Genomic DNA, 24,892 nt, shown 5'->3' with positions numbered 1-24,892 from the left:
TATTTTAAGCAAGTTACTTTTAAATAAAATGCTGCTTAATCCCGTTATAGTTAGCACACCGTACATGGTCGGAGAAAAGAAGAATTAAGAGCGGGAATGATGAAGAAAAATGCGTACATACAAGCTATTCCACAGAAGCAGAAATCACAGAATCAGACACAAAAAAAACTTGACAGTAATAAAGTATCTCACCAATCAACTATACAGCAGCACCATTTTCTATGGTGCGTTCATTTGTGAAATGACTTAGGACTACTTCTTTTAATATTATTGCTTCGCTATTTCTCATACAAGACTGTTCGTACAAGTTTCCGAGTTTGTAATCGATAACAACCGTCAGCACACTTCTTGTAGGAGAACCTGAAAACGATCTACTTTTCTTCTATCATACAAAACTTAACACAACCGAAGTCTACCTGAATTCTAATGAAATAATGAGACACATTGATTTACAAGCGCATATAAGAAACTGAGGGAAACAGGAAGTATTTCTTCAAGGTTTTTGGGGAACATAATATCTAACTTACTAAGACTAAATCCAACTGCGGCTGACTTGCCACAAATCGCCTTTGTGAGTTAACTACGATTTTTCAAACCTGGACAACGGAACTCAGACAAATGACTTAATATTCACTATACTTAACATCTTGGAAGGTGGACGAAACGGCAGAGCTGAAAAGTGAATGAATTCCTGTTGTTTTAGGAAGCAGTATATTTGTATAGTGACTTCAACAGCCTCCCGGAATTTCGGTTATTTGGATAGAAAAACAAGCTATATTGATTTATCTCATTATAAACTGTTAAGCCATGTTAAACACTGAATAATCATAGATCATAGGAGTTATGTAACCTGAACAGTTGGCAACAACATGGCGTAGGAATCTCACACATTGCAAAAAGGTGCTATCGCCCAGCAGGTAACGAAAGTCTAAGTCTAAAAGTCCACAGTCTAAAATGTCAAATACCACCTGTAGGAAGCGTGGAATCTGTTGTAGCATTCATTCGTTCCCTCACGCCGAACTCCCTGACACTGTCGGATGAACAATAATAAGTCGCTACGTCTAGGCTTTAACAATATCTCCATTTGCCGTTCGTTGCATTATAGGAAACATGCATCAGAGATGAGAAGAGCCCCTCATCAATATCTGAGACTACACTACTGCGGCGATGCTTGATAAAAGAAGATAGGAGGCTGAGCGATAGCCGTAACGAACGTGTACAGCAACCTAATGGAGGGATTTGGCTCAACCTCGTTTAGAGGGGCCTTTGTGGGGAGGGGACTGCGGGATAGCAGAGGACAACAAATAGGACACCTTCTATGATGAGCTCAATGCGTTGATGTTAAAAATATGGGGCCACCAGTTTGGTCATTGCCGAAATCGACGCGATGATGGAACTTGGAAAGCAATCGAAAAGCTCTTGAATTTCGTTGCGCTGGAAAAAATAGTAGCATCCAGTGGAGCACACGTCGAGCAACAGTAATCGCAGAAGTCGTATTCGACTCTGACCACCTGTCTAGTTCACTCAGCTTCAAGATACGGCCAGATAAACCGACGAGTTCCTCCTCAACCAAAAATAGACAAGAGAAGCCTGAGAGGTCACGCTTTACTATGCAGATTCTAACGCGTGTGTATCCAAGACGCAACAAGAAAAACTGTTCTAATTGCAAGAAGAAAGTTTGCCTTCGCATCCGACAAAATCCACGAATTCTGTGAGTGCCGTCCACAGCATTGGCAGCACGCCCATCAGTTCCTAAACTCGAGTACATCCAGTAACCGATATACGCGGTTAGCGAAGAACCACTAATAGACTCGGAGGTTCTGGTCTGTACCCAAAAGATGAAGATGGAAAATCTGGTGGAGACGACGGAATTAGCTCAGAAATGCTGAAATCTCTACCTCCATCTGGGATTCATAAACTGGCGAAAATAATCCGTTCATGAATGAATCCACAAAAGACCGATCTACGATGGACAGAAGGTTGATCTAAACAAGGGAGTGGTATACGAAGCCAATGTAGTTACCCCTTCTGGACTTCGAATCTTTCAGTTATGCTCATCGCAGCCGTCTTCTCAACTCGCCTTGTCCCAACAGAGCATCAGTAATGTTTGTTCGCCTAGTTGATCACATGAATAAAAGAACAACTGCTTTAGGTTAAACAACAGCCGGATGTACATTTTCGTTTCAAGTGGTAACTGGAGCAAGACACAGGCAGTGGCAAGACTCCACCTGTTCAACTCCGCCATCGATGACATGATGCGGAACTGCAGCCTATGGACTACGTCTGCGCCCTGATAGGCGTTAGTAGATTTGCGTCCTCGAGATCTCCATCGGGACAGAAAGGTCGTTCAACCGATCGCATCGTCGATGAGTTTTATTATTCGTGCTGGGTCCTAAACAACAAAAGCAGCTACGAGCGTGATATACAGCAGAGATGCTTTAAGGCCTGTTCCACATACAACTTCTTACTTTGTTAGTATTTATTACTCGGCGCACACTTAATCTTTTTTCCTTCACTCCACTATAACAACTTGGAGTGTGATTTAAAGTAAGAAAGTAGTAAAGAGAGAAAATTCGTTCGAGAAGCAATTGTAAGTCAGAAACAATATATAAGGGAAAATGCACAGAAAACCTAACTCCATGAAACGTACGACAACGACTCTCAAATCCCAAGCGTTGTGAATCTGGATGAAGAGGTCGACAGAATTGAGGATCAAGATGATCACGTGCAAGGTACAGTACCAGTTACAAACCGTTACCGTGAAATTGATAAAATACTATGAGCGTCATTACCTGAGCTAGTATAGTCTTCTGGCCAGAAAACTTACGACGGAAAGTAACAGTAATACATTTTCGAAAACTTTTCGTTCTTTTTTTCGCGTCTCAAATTGCCTGGGAACGAAGAAGCAAGAATACCATTCGCAATCACTCTATCCTCTCTCAGATAAAATCCATCCCTGGTATTTATCGGATTCAACAGACAGTCGGAGCATTGTTAAGGCTATTAAACGGCAAGCAGGCAGATGGCCGACAATGCATTATTACATAGATCGGTGTCACGGACAGTATGAGTTGGCCAGGATATAGTCGTGTCAAGACGAAATGAGCCTCAGTGCTGCTGCCCTCGAAGCGGTGAAACGTAACGGTAAGACCCTTGCTAGTTTCACTCTCCGGTGCAGTTTGTGATGGTCCAAGCTTGATTCCAACCGCTAGCTTCACCTCACCGCTTCGAGCACAGACGCTTACATAACTGCACTGAGCTTCATGTTCTTCTGACCATTATCGGGTTGTTTTCACTGCCTTCTCAGCGTCGGATGCATGTTAGTCAGAAACTTCTAGATCTCAGCTTGTTGATAAGCAATCTTGCGGATAAGCTGCAGTTAGAGATTCACCTATTATGTGTCACCCTACAAATCTATCAGTTCGATGAAACTTTAATGTGACCACAGAACTGCAGTTCATGCACACATTATCAAGGAAAGTTCGAACAAACCTGCTGAAACCTTCAGGAACTGGACAATCATGCTTCCGCGAAAGGTGACGAGTTAGTCCATGACCCGTTGCATACGTTGAATTACAAAGATGGCAGAGATAAGGTCGGTCCAGAGTTGTCTGTAAGCAGATGTATTTCGGAATGTACAGTGTGTGTTCAAAATGCAAGTTCATTGTAAGCTCCACTCCTACTGAGGAGTTAGTCTAATAAACGGGATGTTTTCCCTCTCCACTGTCAAAACTCTATAAATAAAAGCGCACCACGAGAGAGAAAATGGTTGCCCTTCAAGTCTCTTTTGGCTATCCTTCATACATGGGATGCCTTTTGTTCTTATGCTATTTTTTTTATTCGTGCTTTCGTGACTATCTTTTTCAGCATCACTTAAGCCGTCATACTTCACACATTTTTATTTGCGATTTTTCCTAAATATAAACTGGGTTCGCATGCCGTGACATTTTTGTATGAAAAAAAAACTCCCTTAGAAGTAATACCTCGGAATGGGATGACATGTGTTTAACCAGTTGTTTTTTCCACCTAAAGCGTTCTCCACATGTTGGACAAATTTCGTTCGGTGGGGCGTGCAATTTGCCATGACGGAGCAAGTCATTCTGAAATGGTGTCTACAAGTACTGCAACACAGAATAAATATGAGAAAGGCAAAAGAATAATTAAATTATCTCACAGCGCAATAGAAGCTCTTTGTGCATTCTTCGCAAACAAATGATTTGACTCTTTCTGTATGTTTCACAAGAATGTGCCTAAATGGAGCTGTGAAGGAGATCAAAGAGTGAAACTGTGATAGATTTGCCAAACCTATGTAAATCCGAAGGTAATGGAACAGCTAGTCCACAAGTCGGGCACTGACGACCATTTATATGTCTACGAACATGATTCATCAAGGAGCGCTCATCACCGAAACGACGTTGGCAGAGGAGACACAACTGCAAGTACATCAACGTAAAAACTCTGAAGATACGTAAAATGTTATAAAAAAAGAATTCTCAAGATTTTCGTTGGTTTGAGAGGCGTACTTCAAACATGATTCCTAGCTAAAGGATTGAAAAATAACGGGGTGAGAAAAGGGGTACCCGTGAACATCGGCTGACCGTCGCTGATCCGCCTGCAGCGTTGCGTCCCTGGCGTAATTGCTGCTGGGCCACGGGTTAGGTAGCCTTAAGTACAGCTTGCAATCATCTAGACCCCTCTTCTCCTCGAACAAACCCCAGGCGCCACACTGGGATTGTAACTCAGCGATGGAAACTGTGTATCAGGAAGAGAGCAAAAGGAGTGGAATGAACAGCGAGTTTACGCAGAAGGTTGTGATATACGAGTGCGTTTTACCGTTTTTTTTTACAGCGGTTTATCGCTTCATTTCTATTTATTGTATGGTATTGTAAAATGTATTGTAAAATTGTATTGTATTGTAAAATTAATGTGACCAGTCAGGCGTAGGTGTACCTGTCTTCGAAATGCGCCTCTAGGTACAACGCATCCTTGTGAGGTTTTTTTCGTATTGCGCCAGGCGTTAGATGGCAACTTTGCTTAGCTAGTTATGCAAAAAAAAATGCTTAAAAAGCAAAAAAAAAAAAAGAAAAAAAAAGAAAAAATGCAGTATAGCATCGATCAATTTGAAACCGCCTCCTCTAGACCCACATATGATCTGTGGTTTTCATTTAAAAAAAAGAGAACTGGAAAACAAGCATTTTCATTCAAATCACTTTATACAAATTTCCAATCAACTTCTTTCAGTGTGCAATTCTGTTTTCTTGTTCAATGCAAACAACGTATTATAGACCTATGTGCGATAGGAAGGAACTGGACAACGCTAAGGTGAAGGGAGTCCATTTTGAGAGCCCAAAGTGAGGAGGGTCGTCAACCTTATGAGGTGCCGAACCTATACTATCAGATGAAAAGTAAAAAGTTCTGAGCGTTTTCGTTGGATGTCCTTACTGAACCATACCTGAAGTGGAACAACGTGACGTAAACATCGCGGTCATACTACAAGGCGATTTCAGGGCGACATTATTATTCTGAAAAAAAAAACAAAGAAGATCGTGCCCCAATAGCGGTGAGCAGGGCCAAATGATCGCCAAGCCCGGATTAACTAGGTTAATTAAAAGTTTCACTATGTCTGGTGAGATTGGAAGGGAATCATCTATTGTGAGCTCATCACATTGTCCCAAACACTCAATTCGGACCTCTACGGCCACTAACTGACCAGATTGAAGCAAGCGATCGAGCAGAAGTGGCCAGAACTGGCCGATAGGAAAGGTGTTGTGTTCCATCACACGGCCACACATATCTTTAAGGAAGCTCCGAGAGCTTGGATGGGCGATTCTACCGCGCCCGCCGCATAGTTCAGACCTGGTACAAAACGAATATCACCTTTCCAAGGATTTGCAAAATTTTCTTGATGATACACAACTGCCCTCAAGAGGGGCCTGTGAAAATAAGGCTGTCAAGTTTTTGCCCGTAAGAACGAGGACTTCTTCAATTGCAGAATTAGGAAGTTGCCATCAAAATGGAGAAAGGTTATCGAAAAAAATATATTGCGCATATTTGATCTAAATCAGTTGGTCTTAACTATGTTACCTTCAACATCGAAATAAAGCGAAAAAACTGTTGAAACTTTTTTCTTCACTTAATATTATACTGACTCTTGTGTATGTTTTAGAAGTCGTCAATCCGGTGAAGGATGAAGAGAGAAAGAGATACAGAGAGAAAAGAAAAGAACTGAATCAGAAATTAAAGAGAAAAGTAGAAACATCACGACGAGACAAGACGACTTCTACCAAACGCTGCTCATATATACAGAATCTGTATACAGAAGGTGTTACAACAAGAGTGCAAATTGTATTGCATGAAATTCACTGTGTGAGACGTTATTCAGCAATTCCTGGAAGCTACTTTGCACTAATTATATCGTTATCTTCACCTGTAGATGTCCCTCTTCAGACTAGAAATGACATCGAAATTGTTTTTTAGTAGTGATGATATGAGAGCTCAATTAAATTTGTTGAATAAGATGTTTAGTCATTGAACTCTTTAACACTAAATGCAAAAATGCCACTTCCGTCGAGGGTTGATCCCTGATTACATTACCATTTTAGATTTTACAAGAACGAGACTAAAACGAGGTCTACACTGCACAAAACCACTGATTTCTTTGCCTCCTCCATAAGTGAATTTCCCCCTTAATAAACTAATTCTTTTAAAATCTAACAATAGAGTGAAGGGTATATATGCCCTGACTTTTACACTACTCTATAGATCCCTGTACTTGAATGGGTTGTGGAAATGTGTTCCAAGCTCGAAAAAATGGCTGGTTTTCTGCACTTGAAAAACAAATTTTTCGTTCATTTTTCAAAGCAGTTTTCTATCAAAGTCGATATAACATTCGAATGCGAGTGCAGAAACCCTAGTTGGCAACGTCTCATCGAATCCAAAGTGGAAATAAGACAATAAATCGATGAGCGATCGACATTTCAGCTAAACTAGTCCGATAAAATTAAAGTTAACTGAGTTCAGAAAAAGACGAGAAAATTATCAAACATCGCATCGGTTTCTCTGCTAAAAAATAGTTACCATAATCTTAATGTTGAAATCTCACGTGGGTAGTTTAAGGTGCATGTAAAGCTAAAGCAGACAAAAATAATTCAAATCGATATGATGTATTTCCATCGATAGTGGTGGAATATTTTATTTTAAAAAGGTAGAAACAGAGCATATGTTTTATAGAAGGCGACAGTGAGATCTCACGGATCTCACGGTCCTCTGCTAGACCAAATTTTTGAAAAAAGGTCAAAAACTTAGATCTTGACGTAAAAGAGTAGTAACACAACATAATATATGTATCTTGATTGTGTCAAATTGGGTCTATATTATATTGGTATCGAAGGAGTGTTTGAAGCTGAAGTTTAATTATTCTCCAAGTGTAGAACTGACGCGTTTAGAAAGAAAGAAAACTATGAAACTTTCAATGGATTTTCTTGAGCTGTAGCCAAGATTGGTATTGATCATCTTTATCAAACAACGGCTAAACGTTTCGGCGTTATCGCCTTCGTCAGAGCCTGGAAAATCCAAAGCCAATGGTGATTTATCCTCTCAAGCTCCTCATCACCCTACAGAAAACATCCAAACGGTAGGCAAACTCAAACAGCAACACATTGGTTAGTGCTTACCTCATTAGCTATACTTGGTACGGCAAAAGACCACCACGTACCACAACTATGAGCCACAAGGGTTTTGTATAGGGAACTCACGGCCCGCCCGTAGATCAAAACCCGCATAGGTCTTGATATGGGGATAACTCCTTTGTGATAGCAATGGATTCATCCTTCTTGTTCATTTTTGGACTTTTGGCGGTTATCCAAAAGGCCTCTAGTGTTCTGCGTGCTGTGATCTCGGTTTCGCAGGATAATATACGAAGTTCTACCTCTACTTCGGAGTTTGGATGATATATTAAGATGATATGAATCAAAATTTCTCTGAACTCTGCTTTTAACTGCAATGAAATACAAGGAACTTTATTTAGAAATCCATGCACCTGTGAATCCACATTGACAGCGAGAGGAGCCCGCTTGTGAAGGTGCTCGTAAAGTTTGTCCGGTCTTGAAAAAAACCGTCCACAGAAGGGACATGCACAATACTTCTCTCCACTGTGATGACGCACATGCTTCCTAAAACATCTCAATTAATTCGAGAAAAAGGGTGTGTGGAATTCTCACTGGTTTCTTGTTTGTAGACTGAGCAACCACTCCCTTGAGAAGTGAAGTAGTAGTAGAAGGGTTTATAAATTACCAAAAAATCGGTGCCATTCACACCCTTTGCAATGCATCAGCGCTTTCGACTTCCACTCAGAATCAAAGATGAGTTGACGCCTAGCAAACTACGTAATGATTTGCAGGTGATAGAACCTCAGACAAATCTAGAAGAAATTGATAGTACCAGGAGGGGTGAAAGCCATGAAGTCAGGCTTGAGTGGCAGTGAATCACCGACTGTGAGAAAACCCGGACTAGACTCGACCGTCTGAAAAGTGAAGTATAGTCGGGTCAAAACGACATAAAGCACGGTGCAATTATGCAAGCGGCTGCGCTCGAAGCGGTGCGGTGGAGTGTAGCGGCTAGGGCCGAGGTGGGACCACTGAGAACTGTAGCGGTGAGCGGTGCTAGAAATAGTCCCCGTCTACGCAACTGCACTGAGCTTCATGTTTTTTTGACCTGACATTACTCAATTTCGGGTTTCTTTTACTGTCTTCTCAGCGCTGGATGCAAGTTCACGTCGTTTTGACAGGACTACACCACTTAATATTTCTGACACGACATTACATTTACAAATTTGTATTTTTTACATAAGTTGCTTGAAAGTGACAACATATAACAAATAAAGTCAAACTTCAGACTTATACTAGCCTCAAATCTCCCTTGGATTCGAAATGCCGAAAACAATTCTCCCAGGAGCATTTGAAATGTGCCATGGATCTAAAGTCGTCATCACGTACTTTGTCATCACTGCTGAGAAAATCAATATGCACCATAACATGAGTGAACAGATCTAGTGGATCCGAAAAATCATGCTGAAATCTGGGTCAATAAGAAACGGAAATATGCCGTAGGCAATAACTTTTCTAATACATACGTTACAATTGTCCCATAAACAATAAGTAACCTCTCCCGAATATGTTATGTCAAGAGATGGCTGGAAACCGCACCTAAAATTTATGAGAAAAGAAAATTCGTATATGTTGCAGAAGTATCAAAATGGGAAACCTTTCTAGCTTGACAAGGTCATATTTTGCCGCGAGCATCAACAGCCCTACATATTGTGCATGAGCCTGAAACTGATGCATAGCAAGGTGTCGTCTGAGATCAATGGGAGACGCAGCCAGTTGTGAGCACGTATTGATAGGACAAATCCACGAATCGTTACCTGAAGTTGAACCGAAAGTCAAAACGTTTTCTGAATAAACTATTAGGTGCTACTGTTCGAGAACTAACCAGACATTTCGTTAACGTAGCTGCTGAGATGCACATCGAAATGAGCTGCCAGTTCGTCCTTCGCTTCCATTTCGTGGAAACACTGACCCCACATACATACGAATAGGACTAAAATAAAAATAAATAAAGATAAAAGATCGGGAAAAGAAAGAACAAAGCGAATGACTTCCTCTGTTCTAAATAATAGGAGTAACACTACGAATTTACTAAGACAAATAAATCTTTCAAATTTGCTATGTTGTAAACAGCGCCTTAAAGAAGTGACTATGCGGCAGTCCTCTAGCATAGTTTATATAGTTTCCCCCAAAACAAATTCTCCTAAGATTCTGTCACACAAATATAACTTCATCTCTTTGTGGTTCAGCTTGTTTAAAATTGCGACAAATACAACAACAAATAACTTATCATAAGCATCAAAGATAAGCTGCTGAGTAGTGGAAAAGATTCCACGGATGATTGTATGAAAGGATTTTAATCACGCATTAATGTAGTAACTAGTTTTTACACTAGTTTCCATAAGTCTTTTCTGATGGCGCAGTTGAGCATCTTGTATCGAATGTCACATTTAGGAAAGAAGAATGCATTGAAATTTTCCCAACAAGTCCTAAACCGCGGGGAAAAAAGAAGAAATGAGTAGTGAGGAGGGTAAAGGAGAAAAGAAGGAAGAGCGGTGATGAGGAGTGAGACAAGTCGAAAAAGGCGTGGAACATTGCCTTGTCAACGGTGTTTTGAACCTAATAATATTTACATAATCTGTGCGTTTATTGTTAAATGTTACTAAATTCCAGCAAAAACTGCTAGAACCTGTGTGATATTGATTTGTTCATCTTCGAAATGCACTTATAAGTTTCCTTCCTGTTTTGCAAACATTTGATCCAGCAGAAAATCGAACTTGTGGAGTTCTATTACTGGCTCTGTAGGCCTAGACAATGGCCCTAATCCAATAAAAGCAATATCTCACCAATAATACCAACATTAAGTTCCACATCTCTGCAGGAAATCTCATCAATTTTAATAAAGTAGTAGCATGTATAGCACAGTTCAATCGTCTTCTATGGATGTAAGTTAGTTCGAGATTGCATAGATCAATTTGCACAACACTTTAAAAAAAGCAAGAGATCAGTCAAGGAATCTCTTTGCACATGCTAATCACAAATTTTCCGATAGAACACCAGAAGACTAGATGTCAGATAGAAATCTGACATATTCGAACCAACAAGGAACAAGTGGAATTAAAGTGGACAAGCACCCATTCTAAAGTTAAGCCTTTCTAATATTAGATTTGCTCAAAGAAGACATTTTGGCAGAATATGTTGAAGAAGCAGAAAGATGACACTACGAGAACATGAACACCCTTTATCGAATAAGCAGAAACCTCTTTGATGATTATGACTGTCGCGCTTCACCCAAGAAAGAAATGCATCACAGCCAGCTTGTGGCGCCTCGTGGTCGGTAGAAACTCTGCACGCCGGAACTAGGGTTGCGGTACAACAATCGGACCCTGGAATAAATTATTTGGAGAGCAATGCAACATGAAAGAGCGTCAAAGAAGTTGAATTCCATACTTGTGGACACGGAAGGGAGGCATGAAGAGTCCATTCAGACAACGTTCTTGAAATGAATTTGCCAGCTTAAAGTGAAATCACAATTCATAACGAACTTTTATCGTGGATGCTATAAAATGAGTGCAACATTCTCCAGTATGAGTAGTGAACTATACACATCAAGTGCGTTGAAAACAAAGAGAAATGATGCCAAGTTCAATTCAGCATTTATTAAACCGTCAGCTTATCTAAAACACTGCTTATAACATTTGTCGTGCATATGCAGGGCGTAGCGATGCCAAAACAACCTGAAGTTTCCTAGGCGGGTGAGTTCGATGGAGCGAGTGCTTACGGTCGAGATGGGTCTATTGCTAGCTCAACTCGGACTGTAGAGGTGTGCGTAACTGCACAGGTCTTCGGGTCATTTTGGCCTGACTATATTTAGAAAAGGGAAAATGCTCGATAAAAATAACCACAATAACCTGAGTAGTAGCTAAAAAGTAGTCCTTGAAAGACAGACGAATCTAACAAATATACATTTAAAAAGATTCATTAGGCAGACAAAGACGAGCAGCATGGATCAAAGATGATAGAAATGAGTGGGAGTGAAAGTATGTGAAGTATTAAAGTATGTATTAACATATTCAGAACATCTCAGAAAAACTTTTCCATAATCAGATCAAGCACCGCAGATCGATGCAATAATAGAGAAAAATCGTATGACAGCTACGGCTCTGGAACAACAAAAAGGAATCAATCACTCAGAAAACACTAGATGTAGCGATTAATATTGCACTGAACGACGTTGCTTTCTCATGCGCCCGCGTGAGCTCAAATCAGGAATATCCGGCGTTGAATCTTCATCGCTTTCTGCATAACTGATTGTTGTCATATTTCTTCGAGAACTGCGACTACAACGAAGCGACATCTCTTGCTCGCTTTCGCTCTCGATTCGCTTGCGTTTGCTCACACTACCGAAACGCGTGAGACACCGTCCACTACTATTTGACGGAGAGCAGTGCGTCGTTTCTGACCCTGAAAAAAAAGTTGTTGATTTTTATTTCTGAGCCACACACGCGCTATTTCACTATTATGCAGATGTGTGCAAAGATTCAGGACCCAAAGCATTTTGAAAGCACTGGGATAAACTAATATGGGTTGGCAATAGGCAGAGGAGTCGTAATGGAAGGACTCTGCTTTAATGGCATGTTATGGTGCATTTCGTTGATACATAAATTTTAGGAAGTGTGGCCGGTGGAAGTATGATCACGTATGTGTGGGGTCAGAGCAAACAGAAACCTTGTTCTTTTGACGTGATGGCCTGAAATGTTCCCGCACGTTTCATGGAACCAAAGTTGTGTGCGAGATCGCCTGCTATCAGTAAGTTAAAATCAATCACGATCAGGTGAGAATCGTTGCAGCACGCAACATGTCTCACACTTCTTCATGATAAATGTACAAAGTTCTGCAAAACTTCAGGAAATTATTAGTTCAAATTAGATTAGAATTAGAATTTACAATACTGCAAATGACGATTCCAAGCTAAACATAAATAAAAAACAAAACGATTCCTCGTACAGGAAGTAATTCATACCGACACATTTTTACACCACTTTCCGAGGGCGTAGATGAAATCATATCAAAGAAGAAGAAACGCAGGCGGTATCAGTAGGTAGGTAGCTTGGCTGAGGTATCAAATGAAGGAATTAGAAAATATCGTGTTTTTTTTTCGCGAAAGAAGCGAGAGTAACAGTTGGTAGTAGTGACAGTAACAATCAAATCTTCGAATTCAAAGTTGATGGGCGACATTTGCTTGAAGTATGCGTGGCAATTGATGGGTGTCAAGGAACAATGTGGGCGATAATGAACATAAACTAACAACAAATTATTTCAGTACTTTGAGTGAGTTTTGACTGGATGCCTGATGCAATTTTATTTCATTTTATTATAGATAAATGTGTAAAAATCGGAACATTTCCTATCGTGATCACTTTTAAGGATATACACTGCACCGACCCTCCTCTTTGGTCAGTTTCAAAAAGAACACTAAACCAACCCTCAGTCTCTAAACACCCACTACACATTGTTACTTGCAGTTTCCCACATGTAGCCGTTCTTGTGATAAGTTTGAATGTCTGTCATTTTCGGTTGCAAAACAAAGTATTTGCGATTATAGATAGGTTAAAAGCAATATTAAATTAAATTAAGCAATTTTAAGTTAAATATCTTGAAACCACGTGGATGAAAATTTCCATGGGTGTTCTTTTGACGAACAAAAAAAAAATAAATGAATAAAATATACTATCATGTGGTAAGAACATGGAATAAGATATACCTTCACCGTTTTGATGTACTCTTCTCCTAAACCTTGAGCTCGAACTGTTGACAAGCTCCTCTTCATCCTGAAAACACCATAATTTCTAATATAATATTGAGATATAACGGTAAAAGAAGACATTCACTGTATCAACTGCATTGCGGTAAAAAATTTTATTCGGAGAAGTTAAATTTCACTGAGACAACGCTACCGCCCCTTAGCGCATCTAAATATAAGATATTAAATGGCACCTAAACGTCTTACGTGGGATGTTCCGCTGATGGAAATGCAAACGATTCCAGAACATAAAAAAATTTATGAGGTTACCTTTGGTACATACATACGTAGAGGGGGCACCAACGGACTTTTTTTTGTCCGTTGGGGGAGACCGTTAAAGATTGCGAACTGAAACTACCGTTCATCTTGAATTGTATCAAAATATCCAAACAGACAAGGAGCCGCGACGTAAGTGAGCGTAGCACCATAAAGAGAATTTGTTACTTCTTTCAGTGTCAGAAGTGGGTTGAATTCGCTACTAATACACTTTAGGTGGTTGTACAAATAGTTGCATTGTTAGACGAAATGATCACTGTGTGTATGAAACTTCTGTTTCTTAGATTTGTGGGGATATCTCGTTTCTACTGAAAGATACAGTTTGAGTCCGGCGGAATGCCTCCTCTCTGTCGCCATTAATTGAGGACTGATCAAGATCACGCAGTACTTGTGAAGGATGGGATGCAAGCGAAAACTTTTAGCAGCAAAATTATTAAAACTCTCGTGTAACTAGAAGTCAACAAATGAAAACAAAGATAGTCAGAGCAATGAAAAAAAAAGTTTCTCTTTGTAAATGCGAACTTCTCTCTGCAGCTGTCTCTTTCTCGTTGATGTCCTTATCCTTACGACAGCTTCTTGGCTTGAGATGGATGGGCCTCTGTCGTCGCTTATCCCAGATGTGTTGTCTTGAACAGGATCTAGAGAGAAAAAATAATCTACTACATACTTTGAAAATGTTTTGGAGAAGCGCAGGCACGCACCCTTCGACGAAGGCTGGAAAACGGATGTCGTACGGCGATGGGGAAAGATCTCCGAGTGCACTCGCCCATTCACCAAGTCTCTGTAGTATCCCGGTGAAGCTCCGGTTGGACAAGAGTAAGATGTAGAAGGTTCTTCTGGATCGAAGTTGAAATTGTTGTGCAAATCATGACTAAAAATTGCGAGTCTTAGTTAGAAAGGTGCAATGTGTATGATGTTGCGCACTACAATCTAAACTTAAAACGGTTGTGGTAGGCTCTGCCATTTGGACCAATTCGAACCTGCTGCAGCCAACTGCAGTGGATTAGAAATGGTCCTTCAGTTGCATTTTTAATTATTTTTTTGCAGTCTTAGGACACGTAAAATGAAGCAGAAAAGCAGAATACGTTAATAAGTAGCCTACAAAAAAAAGAAAGCTACAAAATTGCACTAGACCGACGTTTTTTGACTAGTGACAAGTAAACGCAATAATAAAGAAAGGACAGGGCATTAGATTCGACGGCAGAAATAGCCAGATCTGACCGTGATAGCACTTGGAATACCAATGAATTAGAATACAGCAATTAAAAACAAACACCGAACAATGTGTTACAGAGGGCATCAAATCCTCAACTGTGAAAAAACTGAGCACGTTTACATCCACTCTTACAGCAAACCCCTACAGTACACAAATGAGATATTCTTATAGGTAGAGACACTAGTACTGACTGTTATACTTAGATGCTCTTTTAGTGTTACCTATGACTATTTCCAGATGAAAACGTTTGGAGATTGTTATAAGAACAAATGCACACGTAAATGCAGAGAACATAGATAGCAGTTTGCATGCGCTTGAATTTCGAGCTGCATTAGCAATGAGGTACAAAGGGTGGGACCTGACGCAGAGGTGTTTCGATGAGAGTTAAAGTTGCAGTGATAATGGTAGTGAGAGTATTGCATATAATACGCAGCATTAATGCATGTTACTGATTAAATAGTTATACAAGAAACAAAAAAGAAACTTCAAAGCCAAGCGAATGTAAAGTGTGAACCACCTCCGCGTGTTATATTTGGACTGTGCACGTTCCTTGCGAACTCGTCTCCGCAAACTTCGTCCACTTGGATCAATGAGGCTCTTCCAGATCCGTTCGTACTGACTTATGACGCCTTTCATTCGTTCTGCGAACAAACTACCAAGCGCTAGACTATCTCGATAGATCTAAAAAACTTATTTTTATGTTTGTTAAACTTGAAAGAAACCTCCACCACATCTCATCGAAACAACAACAAAAAAAAAGCTGGCTAGACCGTAACTTGCGCGGTTTTATCCGTGGATATGTAGGCTGCCTTCGCTCAGAAAGCTATAAATGGGGTCCGACGGGCCCTACGGCGTCGGCGCCATGCAGCTATGAAATGGAGTAGGTTGGATCCCACGGTGTTGAGTTGGTGCGCCGGCATCGCAAAGCGGTAAAATGTGGTGAAACGGGTCCAACGGCGCGGAATGTGCAGTACTATCGCGCAATAACTCCGTGTGCATGTTACAAAAGGTTCCAACTGTTTTATATGCATGGCCTGTACACGTTTTTCGTTGCACCTCTATATCTGTTTCCTTGCATGTTTGTCTCCAGAAATTGTCCTCCTCCTAACAGTTACTTTCTTGATTACTTGATATTGACTACGTTACTTGATTATGAATATGGGCGTTGCACCGTTCAATACCTCTTAATCGCCGCGGTATGGAAAACGTTTCACGAGATGCATAAATACGCGCCTCCTTGCACACACTTTGGTCCCCTCTGCAGCTTATTTTTCTGGTCACATGACTGATTTTCAAACGCTCGTCTATGGAGGATGAGTAGCGCTAACGAAGGTACCCCTTGATCCCAATCACTAACCTCCACCGCGCTGCTTCGAGCGCAGCAGCCTAAGCGGCTGCACCGTATTTCATGTCATTTTGATCCGAATAAACACCACTATTTCAAAGATTACAAAACCCAGTTCTCAAAAAAGATGGAACTTGCCACAAGTATTTCCCAAAAAGCCTGCCTAGAACGTATTTTAAGGTGCTGAAATTCACTGTTTTTATAACCACCTTCAAGATCAAGTTCTTCTTGAGTAACTCAGTTCTTTGAAAACCTGACAGAAAAAGTGAGGGGTACGTAGCTGCTCTAGCTACCCTATTCCTTACCCTATACAGAGGATACTTAATTTGGTTGCGAAAATGCGTTCCAAGTTTTTAGGAAAAGTAGCTGTTTTTCTTTGCACCTAAATGAAAACCTATCACTAGTGTTATTTGCTCTGAACTGAAACCACCCTATTTTTCCTGCGCAACTTTGAGGTCCAATTTCAGCGGAAACGAAACTACATTGAATGCGTTGTGTACTGTTTGATTCGCCACTTTCTGGTATATTTCCAGACACCTTCACTGTCTCTCGGTTTTTCCTCTAAATACAAATATTAGCAGTCCAATTCCGCTAATTTTTGCAAGCAGTGACGAGCACGCTCTAACTGCGCATCCTCGCTCTGCTGGTGAATGACTCCTTCAACACATTGCCTCTTTATTTCGTACTACTGCATTTCAACATCTCATGTTTTATCTCTTTTGCTCCTCCTCGTGGAAACTGGACAACTTAGGTGAAGGGGGCCACTTCCCCAACCACTATAAAAAGAGGGGAGCCGAGGCACCGCCTCCGACTACCGCATGTATGTCTATAACCCCTAACCCAACCCTAATCCTTTAGTGCACAGATTCTTCCATCATCAATTTTGCGACATCCTGTTCATAACTTACAGGAACTAATCTTTAGACTTCCACTGTAGGAAAATCGACATTTACGCTCAGAACGGTCCAGGAATAGAAAAGGTTACATACGCAAAAATGCATCGCTAATGTCGACCACAAGTCGGTACAAAAATCAACAAACCGGCGAACGCTTGTCGTCAATACTCGTCTTGCAGGCGTGCACCATTTTTTCAACATTCCGAAGTAAAGTGGCTGGCTGGTCAATGTCACCTCGTTCAAGCGCATCCGCCAAAGAAGTCAAGTCGCAGGTGTTATGCAATGCTGCCGCCACGTCCTAGAAAATAATTGTATGAGAAGTTCATTCAAAAGTTAACAACCAAGGAGCGTTCTGGGACCTCATTCGCTGCAGAATTCGCTTCAATAAAATGCAACGCGCAAGGATCCGCCGTAATTGACCGCAAAATCGTGCGACAATCTGTCTTCCAGCCCGGCTCCGCAGGTGTTTCGTTGTGGTTATTCTCAGCCAGATCTTTCAGCATGTCATCATCCCATGCTGCAAAAAGAAATCAAGCTTTCCGAAAATCAATCAATCGGTGATTTCGGAACATATCTGAGTGCCACTCACGAATTTTCAGTTTTGGATACGAAAAGTAGTAGTTTCAAACATTTGCCTTAATAATAATGAACCGATTTAGTCATTCATATGACGTCCTTCCAAATCAATATATTCTACTAGACAAAACTTTACTTGCAAGCTGAACACGCAGCAACATCGAATGATCCTACGAAATAGCAGTGCAAAGAAACAAAGTTTGTGGTGAAATAAACATGAAATTCGGAGTTCTCCGAAAGTTCCTTAGAAATCAGTATACTTAACTCGTCTAGTTACCTGAATTTTGGAAAAAATGAAGACAGCTATGGTGCCTGATATCCCATTAAGATCACAGTAAAATTAAAGATGGGTAAGCAGAGGCAATCCTTGTTGCTGTCTTTTTGAATCGTATCGAATTTTTGACTTATTCATAATTTCTACTATTCCCAGAAACTCCTTATCTCTGAACCCTCAAGGACTTAGTAGCTGTTTTTTTTTAACAATTGCACGACCGGGAATATGAATGTAAACTAAAGAAATACTTGCATAATAATAAGGCATAGTAAAAAGGAGCTCTCCCCGTACATTTGATTGGTGTTCTGAAGAAAACACATCGAAACTTCCCTTTTCTTGGAAATAACAAGTCCTTAGTGACGGATCACCTAATTTGAACGTTCTCTGGCAGGAATGAATAAAGCACATCTTATACATTTGAGCCCTATCCATGGTACATTTCCAATATTCTCTATTGTTTTTAAACGTCACTCGTTGTGTGCTTGTAGCATAGGATAGATTGCTGTAGTGCCACACGCCCAAAGTTATGTCGGCATCGTAATATTTCTTAGCACTTTACAGTGATTCAATAAAACGGTTTTCGTAAGTCCTTCATAACACTGAGAATGATCGATTAAGCACAAATCTTTTGTGTCAACGAATATTTCAACACGGTTTTGAAACTGTAGAATATTAATCTGTTTATTCGTTCTTACATCAGCGCTCCCGAGAAACAAAGGTACAGTTGCACTAACAAAACAAAACAAAACAAGCTTCACGACGTTCAACGTTTTTTCTTTTTTACCATTCTTTTAGTGATTTCAACGTCAAAATTGGCAACAGAGGGACGCAGGAAGAATTTCCTGGTGGGCTCGCTATGCAACGGGAAAGAAGAGAGGTTTCCTGAGTTTAAATCCATCCACGGAAATTCGCAATTAAAAATTTCCTCGATTGGCCCCCGCAACTCATCGTATGGGCTAACACGAGTTCCAAAACCTCAACGTCTTCGTCCCGTCTTTTCTGTGCTGAACATGTGACTCGCTCGGTGGAAGTTACCAAAATGAAATAGACCACACCATCGTCAGCAGAAGATTTTACTCGACTGATGTCCATGTTAGCTTCTCATCTTCGCTTTGTGAGCTTGAGTGGGGCGAATATGGCGCAGTCGGTAAGAGGTTCCACTGTCTGCACGATCGAGTGGAGGTTCGAGTCCGCACTGGTGCTCACCAAGTCATTCTTTGAGGAAGACTTTTCCTTACACGGAAAGGAGAAAAGTCCGCAAAGTCCCAGAACTATCATTAATTGCGATTTCTTCGCTATGGCAACTGGTTTTTGATAAGATACTGCAGTGGACAACATCGACAAGGAATACGATTGGCTAATTGAACGCCTTCATGAGCCAGGAAGATTGAAAAGACCATCAAGAGACGTCTGCATCCAGAAACTCTATAGCTAACGCGACAGCTTGCAGCAGCGCAAGTCGCAAGCAACCAGGAACTCACGTCCGACGTCGCAAGGACAAAGAAGACCTTAAAGGGAGAAGAGCAGCAGTGCTACCCGAGGCTGCAGACTGCGAGGAGCATTCACTTTGCAGCAGGATCTGCCAATTGCAAAACGAAGATGACTGCTCTCCAGAACCCGAATGGAACAACCGTTGCCGCGAGAAGGGGAATGGAGAAAATCATCTACTCTGATCTCTGACGAGGTCTTTTATCTTCCGGGACACCATTTTGCGATTGTATCCGTGTTAATCCGTCTTTATTTACATTGCTTATGTTCAGTTGATATTCATTCCGTTGTTATTGATTTGTTCTGTTACTAAAATAGAATGCTAACGACAGTTAATTTTATTGCGAATTTGGTTTACCGATTTCTGGTATTTATAGCGGTTCTCCAATGAAATGAGTGTCCTATTCGTAATTGCTGGGGTCGAAAATCCCTGAAGGCCAACATCGGAAAAATTTGGGTGGGTACCATATTAACGTGCTCTGCCAGAATCCGCCTTCACCGATGAATCAACGCATCAGCCCGTTACAACGTTTTACTGGCACTGTATGAGCTATGCGAATTTAAATATTTCGAGTGAGAATCGAATGTAGATCTCACTACCTATACATGATTGCGAGTCTCATCTACTGTGTTTTAGTTTCCAAATTAAGACAGCGATCTTTCGTCACTCTTTTGATATAATCGTCTACGCGTTTAGGTGTATCAGACAATCCAGAATTACATACGTAATCCTAGTACTACTCATTGCCTATTATACGAAAAGAGGAAGAGCTACCAAAAGCAAAAAAAACGATACAAAATCCTGCTACTGGGAACAGTACGACCTTACGACCTATGGGAGGTCGTGGCGAGAAACCAAAGATATCCTGTAGTGCCCCGTTCCATGAAGATTAAAAAGAGCACGGCCGCCAATGTGGAAGCAAAATAAAGTGAGACCCACCAAGATTATACACTTGTTTCTTGCAGTATTCCACTATCTGCTCCGGTGGCAGATCAAATAGGCTGTCGTAAAGGTTAACAATGTCATCCTGCAGGGTGTCACTAAACAAGAAACTTGACTACTACTTGAAGACAGTATACTACGAAATTCACGATGTTGAAATCTCTCCAGAGATAAAAATTCTCAAGCGGGCGACAGGGTGGAACGTATAGTTGGGGAAAAAACCTTCCTGAAAATGACCCCCTTTAAAACGACAACCACTTCCCCCATCTCATTCTTTCTAACATAGTCGCTCATATAGCAATCGGAAATTAGATAAAATTAATACAATAGCAGAAACAAATTGAGCGTGTAACAAAAAACTAAAGTGATAAATGTTAACAAATAGTACTATAATAAGTAGTATGTAGTGCTATAAGTAAAATAAAAATACATGATATAAAGTAGGCCCCACATGCAAGCATGCCAGAATCTCACTTCTGTTAAGGATTCACCGGTTCACAAAGAACGGTGATAAAGTGCCGACAGTTTTCACTGGCATCACTCGGTCTCTCACCAAAGTGAGTACTAGATTATTACAATTAAATTTTGCGCCCTTTAATTTGGGTTTATCTAACAGCGAGTACCCTCTCCTCCTTTCCTCCTGCTCCCTTCTTTTTCTCCTCTTCTAATCCCTATTACGTCCCCACACCCTTGCTCCCATATCACTTTTGCGACCTCTCCCAACGCATGGCTGACCCTGAGCGAATGGGAGAAAATCAGTGACGTTTTCTCAGCAACCTATTATACCAACGATATAAGGCGTCCCGTAGAAAAAACTGTAACGTACGACCGTTTCCCACGCCCGTTTTTCAGGAAGATTGGAGGGAGCTTAGTGTAGTTGTGCTCATATGTTCATTATCTTCATTTTTGACCCTACTTTCTCGTCGAGAGATCCCAACATCGTGATGTGCTGCTTTAATCAGGTGAGGTAAAAATGTGCATGTGGAAGAAAATTTCGAATTAAATTCAATTCAATTCGATTTAGTTAACTAGATTGAAGAGGCAGAACATAATTAAAATTATTTCAATGAAGATTAAAATCACACACCGAGAAAAGCGAATTAAAGCTTCAACAACGACACGAGAATTGCGGACGATACCGCTAGCTGGCTCGTTGAACTGCTCGGCTGCCACAGCTATTTGTCGGATATCCTGATGAAGCGCTGTAAGTCTTCTAAAAAAAGATTTCGACAATGCGAAAAAAAACTAATAAGAGGGTCTCGTGAATTGTCTTAAAAGTGAGCCTTATATTATAAATAAGGAGCCGTTCACCTGCTCTAAAGAAAATCTCGTACTGCTTTTAAGAGGCCGGCGAAGCTGGTAACTCACGCTGGTTACGTATAAGGAACAAAGCATCTCAAGTGCGAATGTCATACACTACATATCAAAATGACATAGTAGCGGTGTCGATATTCGCGATGAGAAGGCAACAATATTTCTATGCTCAGGTTTTCATCCCGTTCTATACAGCCGGAAAGAAATTGGGGAAGACTACATTTTCTGAACTGGCCCTGTGGTTCCCGGAACGACACTCAGTTAATGTCTACTCAGCAGGATCGTTGCTCAACTCCGACCTCGGTTTGCATCCCAGCCACTAACTGGGCTGCAGTCTGCGACTGCGCCGTATCGCACTCGAAATTAAAAAAAAAACTTCGAGTGAAATTTACAGCGTTGGTTTCTATGCTGTCAAAGAGTTCACAGCCAGCAAAGGTAAAGAAGAGACTGAGAGAGAAGTGTTATTCCCCTAAAAGACTTTTAATGCAGCTGAAACACCGACGGAATCCAGTTCGTTCTTGTGGTAGGGTTTCATTCAGTACAGTGTTCCTGATAGCCAAGAATCAATTATAATATTTGATGTGAATATTCTCCAAGTAGATGCTCAGTAATCCTCTACCTCGAAACCCTCCCAAAAAAAAAACGATCGATTGTACTCCGAGAACATTCGAAACACGCAAGTAATGCATACACGTCTACACCGTTTTGACAGCACAGCTCTATGAAAATTGATGTTGGTATAGGGAATCCTTGAGGGTGCAGCCTAGCACGCAGTATTTAGATGATCGATGACCTCTGTACATGAAAAGATAATGCTCACAGAAGGTATAGCGAAAATTGCCATCTGGAGATTGTCGTTGAGATCTAACTCATGATCATGTGTTCGCACGAGAACAGTATAGTCAAAAAGACTTGACACTGGATCTAGCGCTTGAAATCGAGACGGAACTCCCACTTGCTACAGTCAGAGTGTAGAAATGAGTAAGCCCGACGTCGATAGTCCGCTAGCTAAACTGCGCCACTGCGAAGGCAGCCGCAAAGGCAGTTACACTGAGACTTAGGTCGTTTTGATCCGACTACACACACATTCTATACCACAACGAAGTCAGTTATAACAGGAATGTTCTAATGTATTAATTAGAACATTCCTAATTAATACATTAGAATCTAATTAATACATTAGAATCTAATTAATACATTAGAATCTAATTAATACATTATAACATTCCTATTATAACTATACAATACAATTTCATTAGAACTATTGCGTCAGTGTTCAAATGAAATTGCATTGATAATCTTGGTCAATTTTTGTTGAAACATTTCCGACAGAGTCTGAGAAGACTCCAGTGAGTTTAGGAATCGTATGGACAGTAGCTTCTCAAAAATGTATTACTTTCGAAAACGGATGTCATAGCCGTCCTCTGCCGATTCACTAACACTCTGGAGGTGCATACAGTACAATTTTCCAGATAAAGAATGGAACGAACCTACACCCAGAATCTCTCATTTCCTGTATTGATACGGGAGGACCTGACAAAATAGTAAAGCAAAAAGGTTTGAAAAAAGAACTCATTTTGTGTTCTTAAGGATTCTGATGCATAGATTATCGCTGCATAAACGTCGCCACCAAATGGAAGTGATGTATTATGATGTTACCAGGTTTTGATCACTACGAAAATTTTTAAAATAACGACGAACTAAACCACTTTTCGTATTCGTAAATAGTTTTGCCAACAACAGCTCAGAAATCAAAAACTACTTCTTCAATCTTACGCAAAAAATAAAACATACCTATAAAAACCATTCCGTATTCGATTAGCAATTGTATCGAGGTCGATTGGATAGTCGATATTGGCGGCATAGTGAGGAAAAGTTTCAAGACTAACAGGATAAGCGAAAGGCGCTACACTGTCACGCACGCTCAGCTTCGTAACAGCATCGAACATACGAGTACAGCATGCCTTAAAAAAAACATAAAATAGTCACAGACAAACAACAAACGCATAAAATGAACAGCGAAAATAAAATTTAGCAAAAATGTCTACGAAGGCAAAAAAGGGTTGCACCACCAAAAAAAAGCACTCATGGAAGTGACAGTTGCGTCATCACGCTGAGATGGTCGCCCATCGGAAAATACAATGAGCGCGTTTCAGAATATATCCTTAGGAGTTGCGCGCGTCGATTATTGCACTGCGCTGCGGTCGACAGCGACAGCGAGCGTTCCACTGCGCATGCAAGATACCCCGCCCATCTACTTTCCGACGCTGAGCATAGGCAGACGGATCAGCGTAAAATTCAAGAGATAGTCTAATTCTTATTGGATTAAAAACTTGAGAATCTTAGAACTTGGACTTAATTGTTTTTGGAATCTTATTCGTAATCCACTTATTTTAATAGTTTGTATTAATCACGTACCCTTCCGAACGTATATTTGTTTTAGTTTATTTGTGTTAGTTCTTTTTTTCTAAATTTATGTTAGATTATTTTATTTTTGAGTGTCTGATTGTTGATGCTATCAATCGTCCTGGCGAGTGCTAAAAAGGCCTGCAGGAACACAATATTCAGGCAGACGAATAGGATGCTTTATGACCGCCAGTCTACGATTGTTTCTAGCTATATTGATGACTTGAAATGGAAATATATGAAGCGATATATCAATAAATAAATGAATAGATAAATAAAACGAGCGTTTGAAAACCAGTCATGTGACCAAAAGGTGAAAGATGCAGATGAAACCAACGACCAACTGTCTAATCAAGTAAAACCAATGTAAAGGCTGCAGAGGAGTCTAGAGTGCGTACCAGGAGGCACGTACTTACGTACCTCGTAGGAGGAAACGTTTTCAACACCGTTTTGATGACTATTAAGAGGAATTGAGCGGTCCAACGTCCATATTCATAATCAACATCCCAAATTCTATTATGTTTGCTGGCAGAGAGATGCGGTGTCTTTGAAGCACTCTGTACAAATGTTTAGTTTTTACTCGGGTACGAGAAAAAGGAGGTTCGGTTGAAACGAGCTATTCAAATACAACTGGAAATGTTTGATTTTGAGCCAAAAAAAAAATCGGAAATAATGTGGAGCTTATATGGAGCTACATTTCTGAGTGCAGAGATACATGTCAGATGGTTTTTACCAACAATTTATTCTTAAA

General features: G+C 40.6%; 2 protein-coding genes across 5 annotated transcripts in view; both read right to left on the bottom strand.

The window, feature by feature from the left end:
* Window positions 1-278: 278 nt before the first annotated feature.
* Window positions 279-11,088, bottom strand: RB195_007339 (uncharacterized protein; the record flags this gene model as incomplete). Of its 2 annotated transcripts, XM_064180910.1 has the most annotated exons (14): window positions 279-360; window positions 3,493-3,611; window positions 3,984-4,100; window positions 4,175-4,250; window positions 4,306-4,433; window positions 8,039-8,102; window positions 8,161-8,171; window positions 8,905-8,973; window positions 9,027-9,068; window positions 9,131-9,203; window positions 9,262-9,421; window positions 9,490-9,597; window positions 10,865-10,990; window positions 11,055-11,088. In XM_064180910.1, 14 exons carry the CDS (start codon window positions 11,086-11,088, stop codon window positions 279-281), a joined length of 1,209 nt encoding a protein of 402 aa, XP_064037744.1. The 2 variants fall into 2 exon arrangements, with proteins under 2 accessions (XP_064037744.1, XP_064037743.1); XM_064180909.1 differs by having other exon boundaries at window positions 8,039-8,171; window positions 8,905-9,068.
* A 729-nt stretch (window positions 11,089-11,817) lies between these two features.
* The window catches only part of RB195_007338 (uncharacterized protein), a gene marked incomplete at both ends in the record, with an annotated part of 32,357 nt that continues 19,282 nt past the window's right edge, over window positions 11,818-24,892 (bottom strand). For all 3 annotated transcript variants that reach the window (XM_064180908.1, XM_064180907.1, XM_064180906.1), the window contains 10 exons: window positions 11,818-12,068; window positions 13,369-13,435; window positions 14,206-14,321; window positions 14,385-14,554; window positions 15,417-15,580; window positions 17,286-17,438; window positions 17,500-17,657; window positions 20,419-20,519; window positions 21,509-21,634; window positions 23,530-23,699. In XM_064180908.1, coding sequence (XP_064037740.1) covers window positions 11,818-12,068; window positions 13,369-13,435; window positions 14,206-14,321; window positions 14,385-14,554; window positions 15,417-15,580; window positions 17,286-17,438; window positions 17,500-17,657; window positions 20,419-20,519; window positions 21,509-21,634; window positions 23,530-23,699 — 1,476 coding nt within the window. The remainder of the gene's footprint in view (window positions 12,069-13,368; window positions 13,436-14,205; window positions 14,322-14,384; window positions 14,555-15,416; window positions 15,581-17,285; window positions 17,439-17,499; window positions 17,658-20,418; window positions 20,520-21,508; window positions 21,635-23,529; window positions 23,700-24,892) is intronic.

The sequence above is a fragment of the Necator americanus genome, chromosome I, assembly GCF_031761385.1.
Source record: "Necator americanus strain Aroian chromosome I, whole genome shotgun sequence".
Classification (NCBI taxonomy): Eukaryota; Metazoa; Nematoda; class Chromadorea; order Rhabditida; family Ancylostomatidae; genus Necator; species Necator americanus.
Note: the sequence above shows the minus strand (reverse complement) of the source record. Positions and strands in the feature narration are given on the sequence as shown.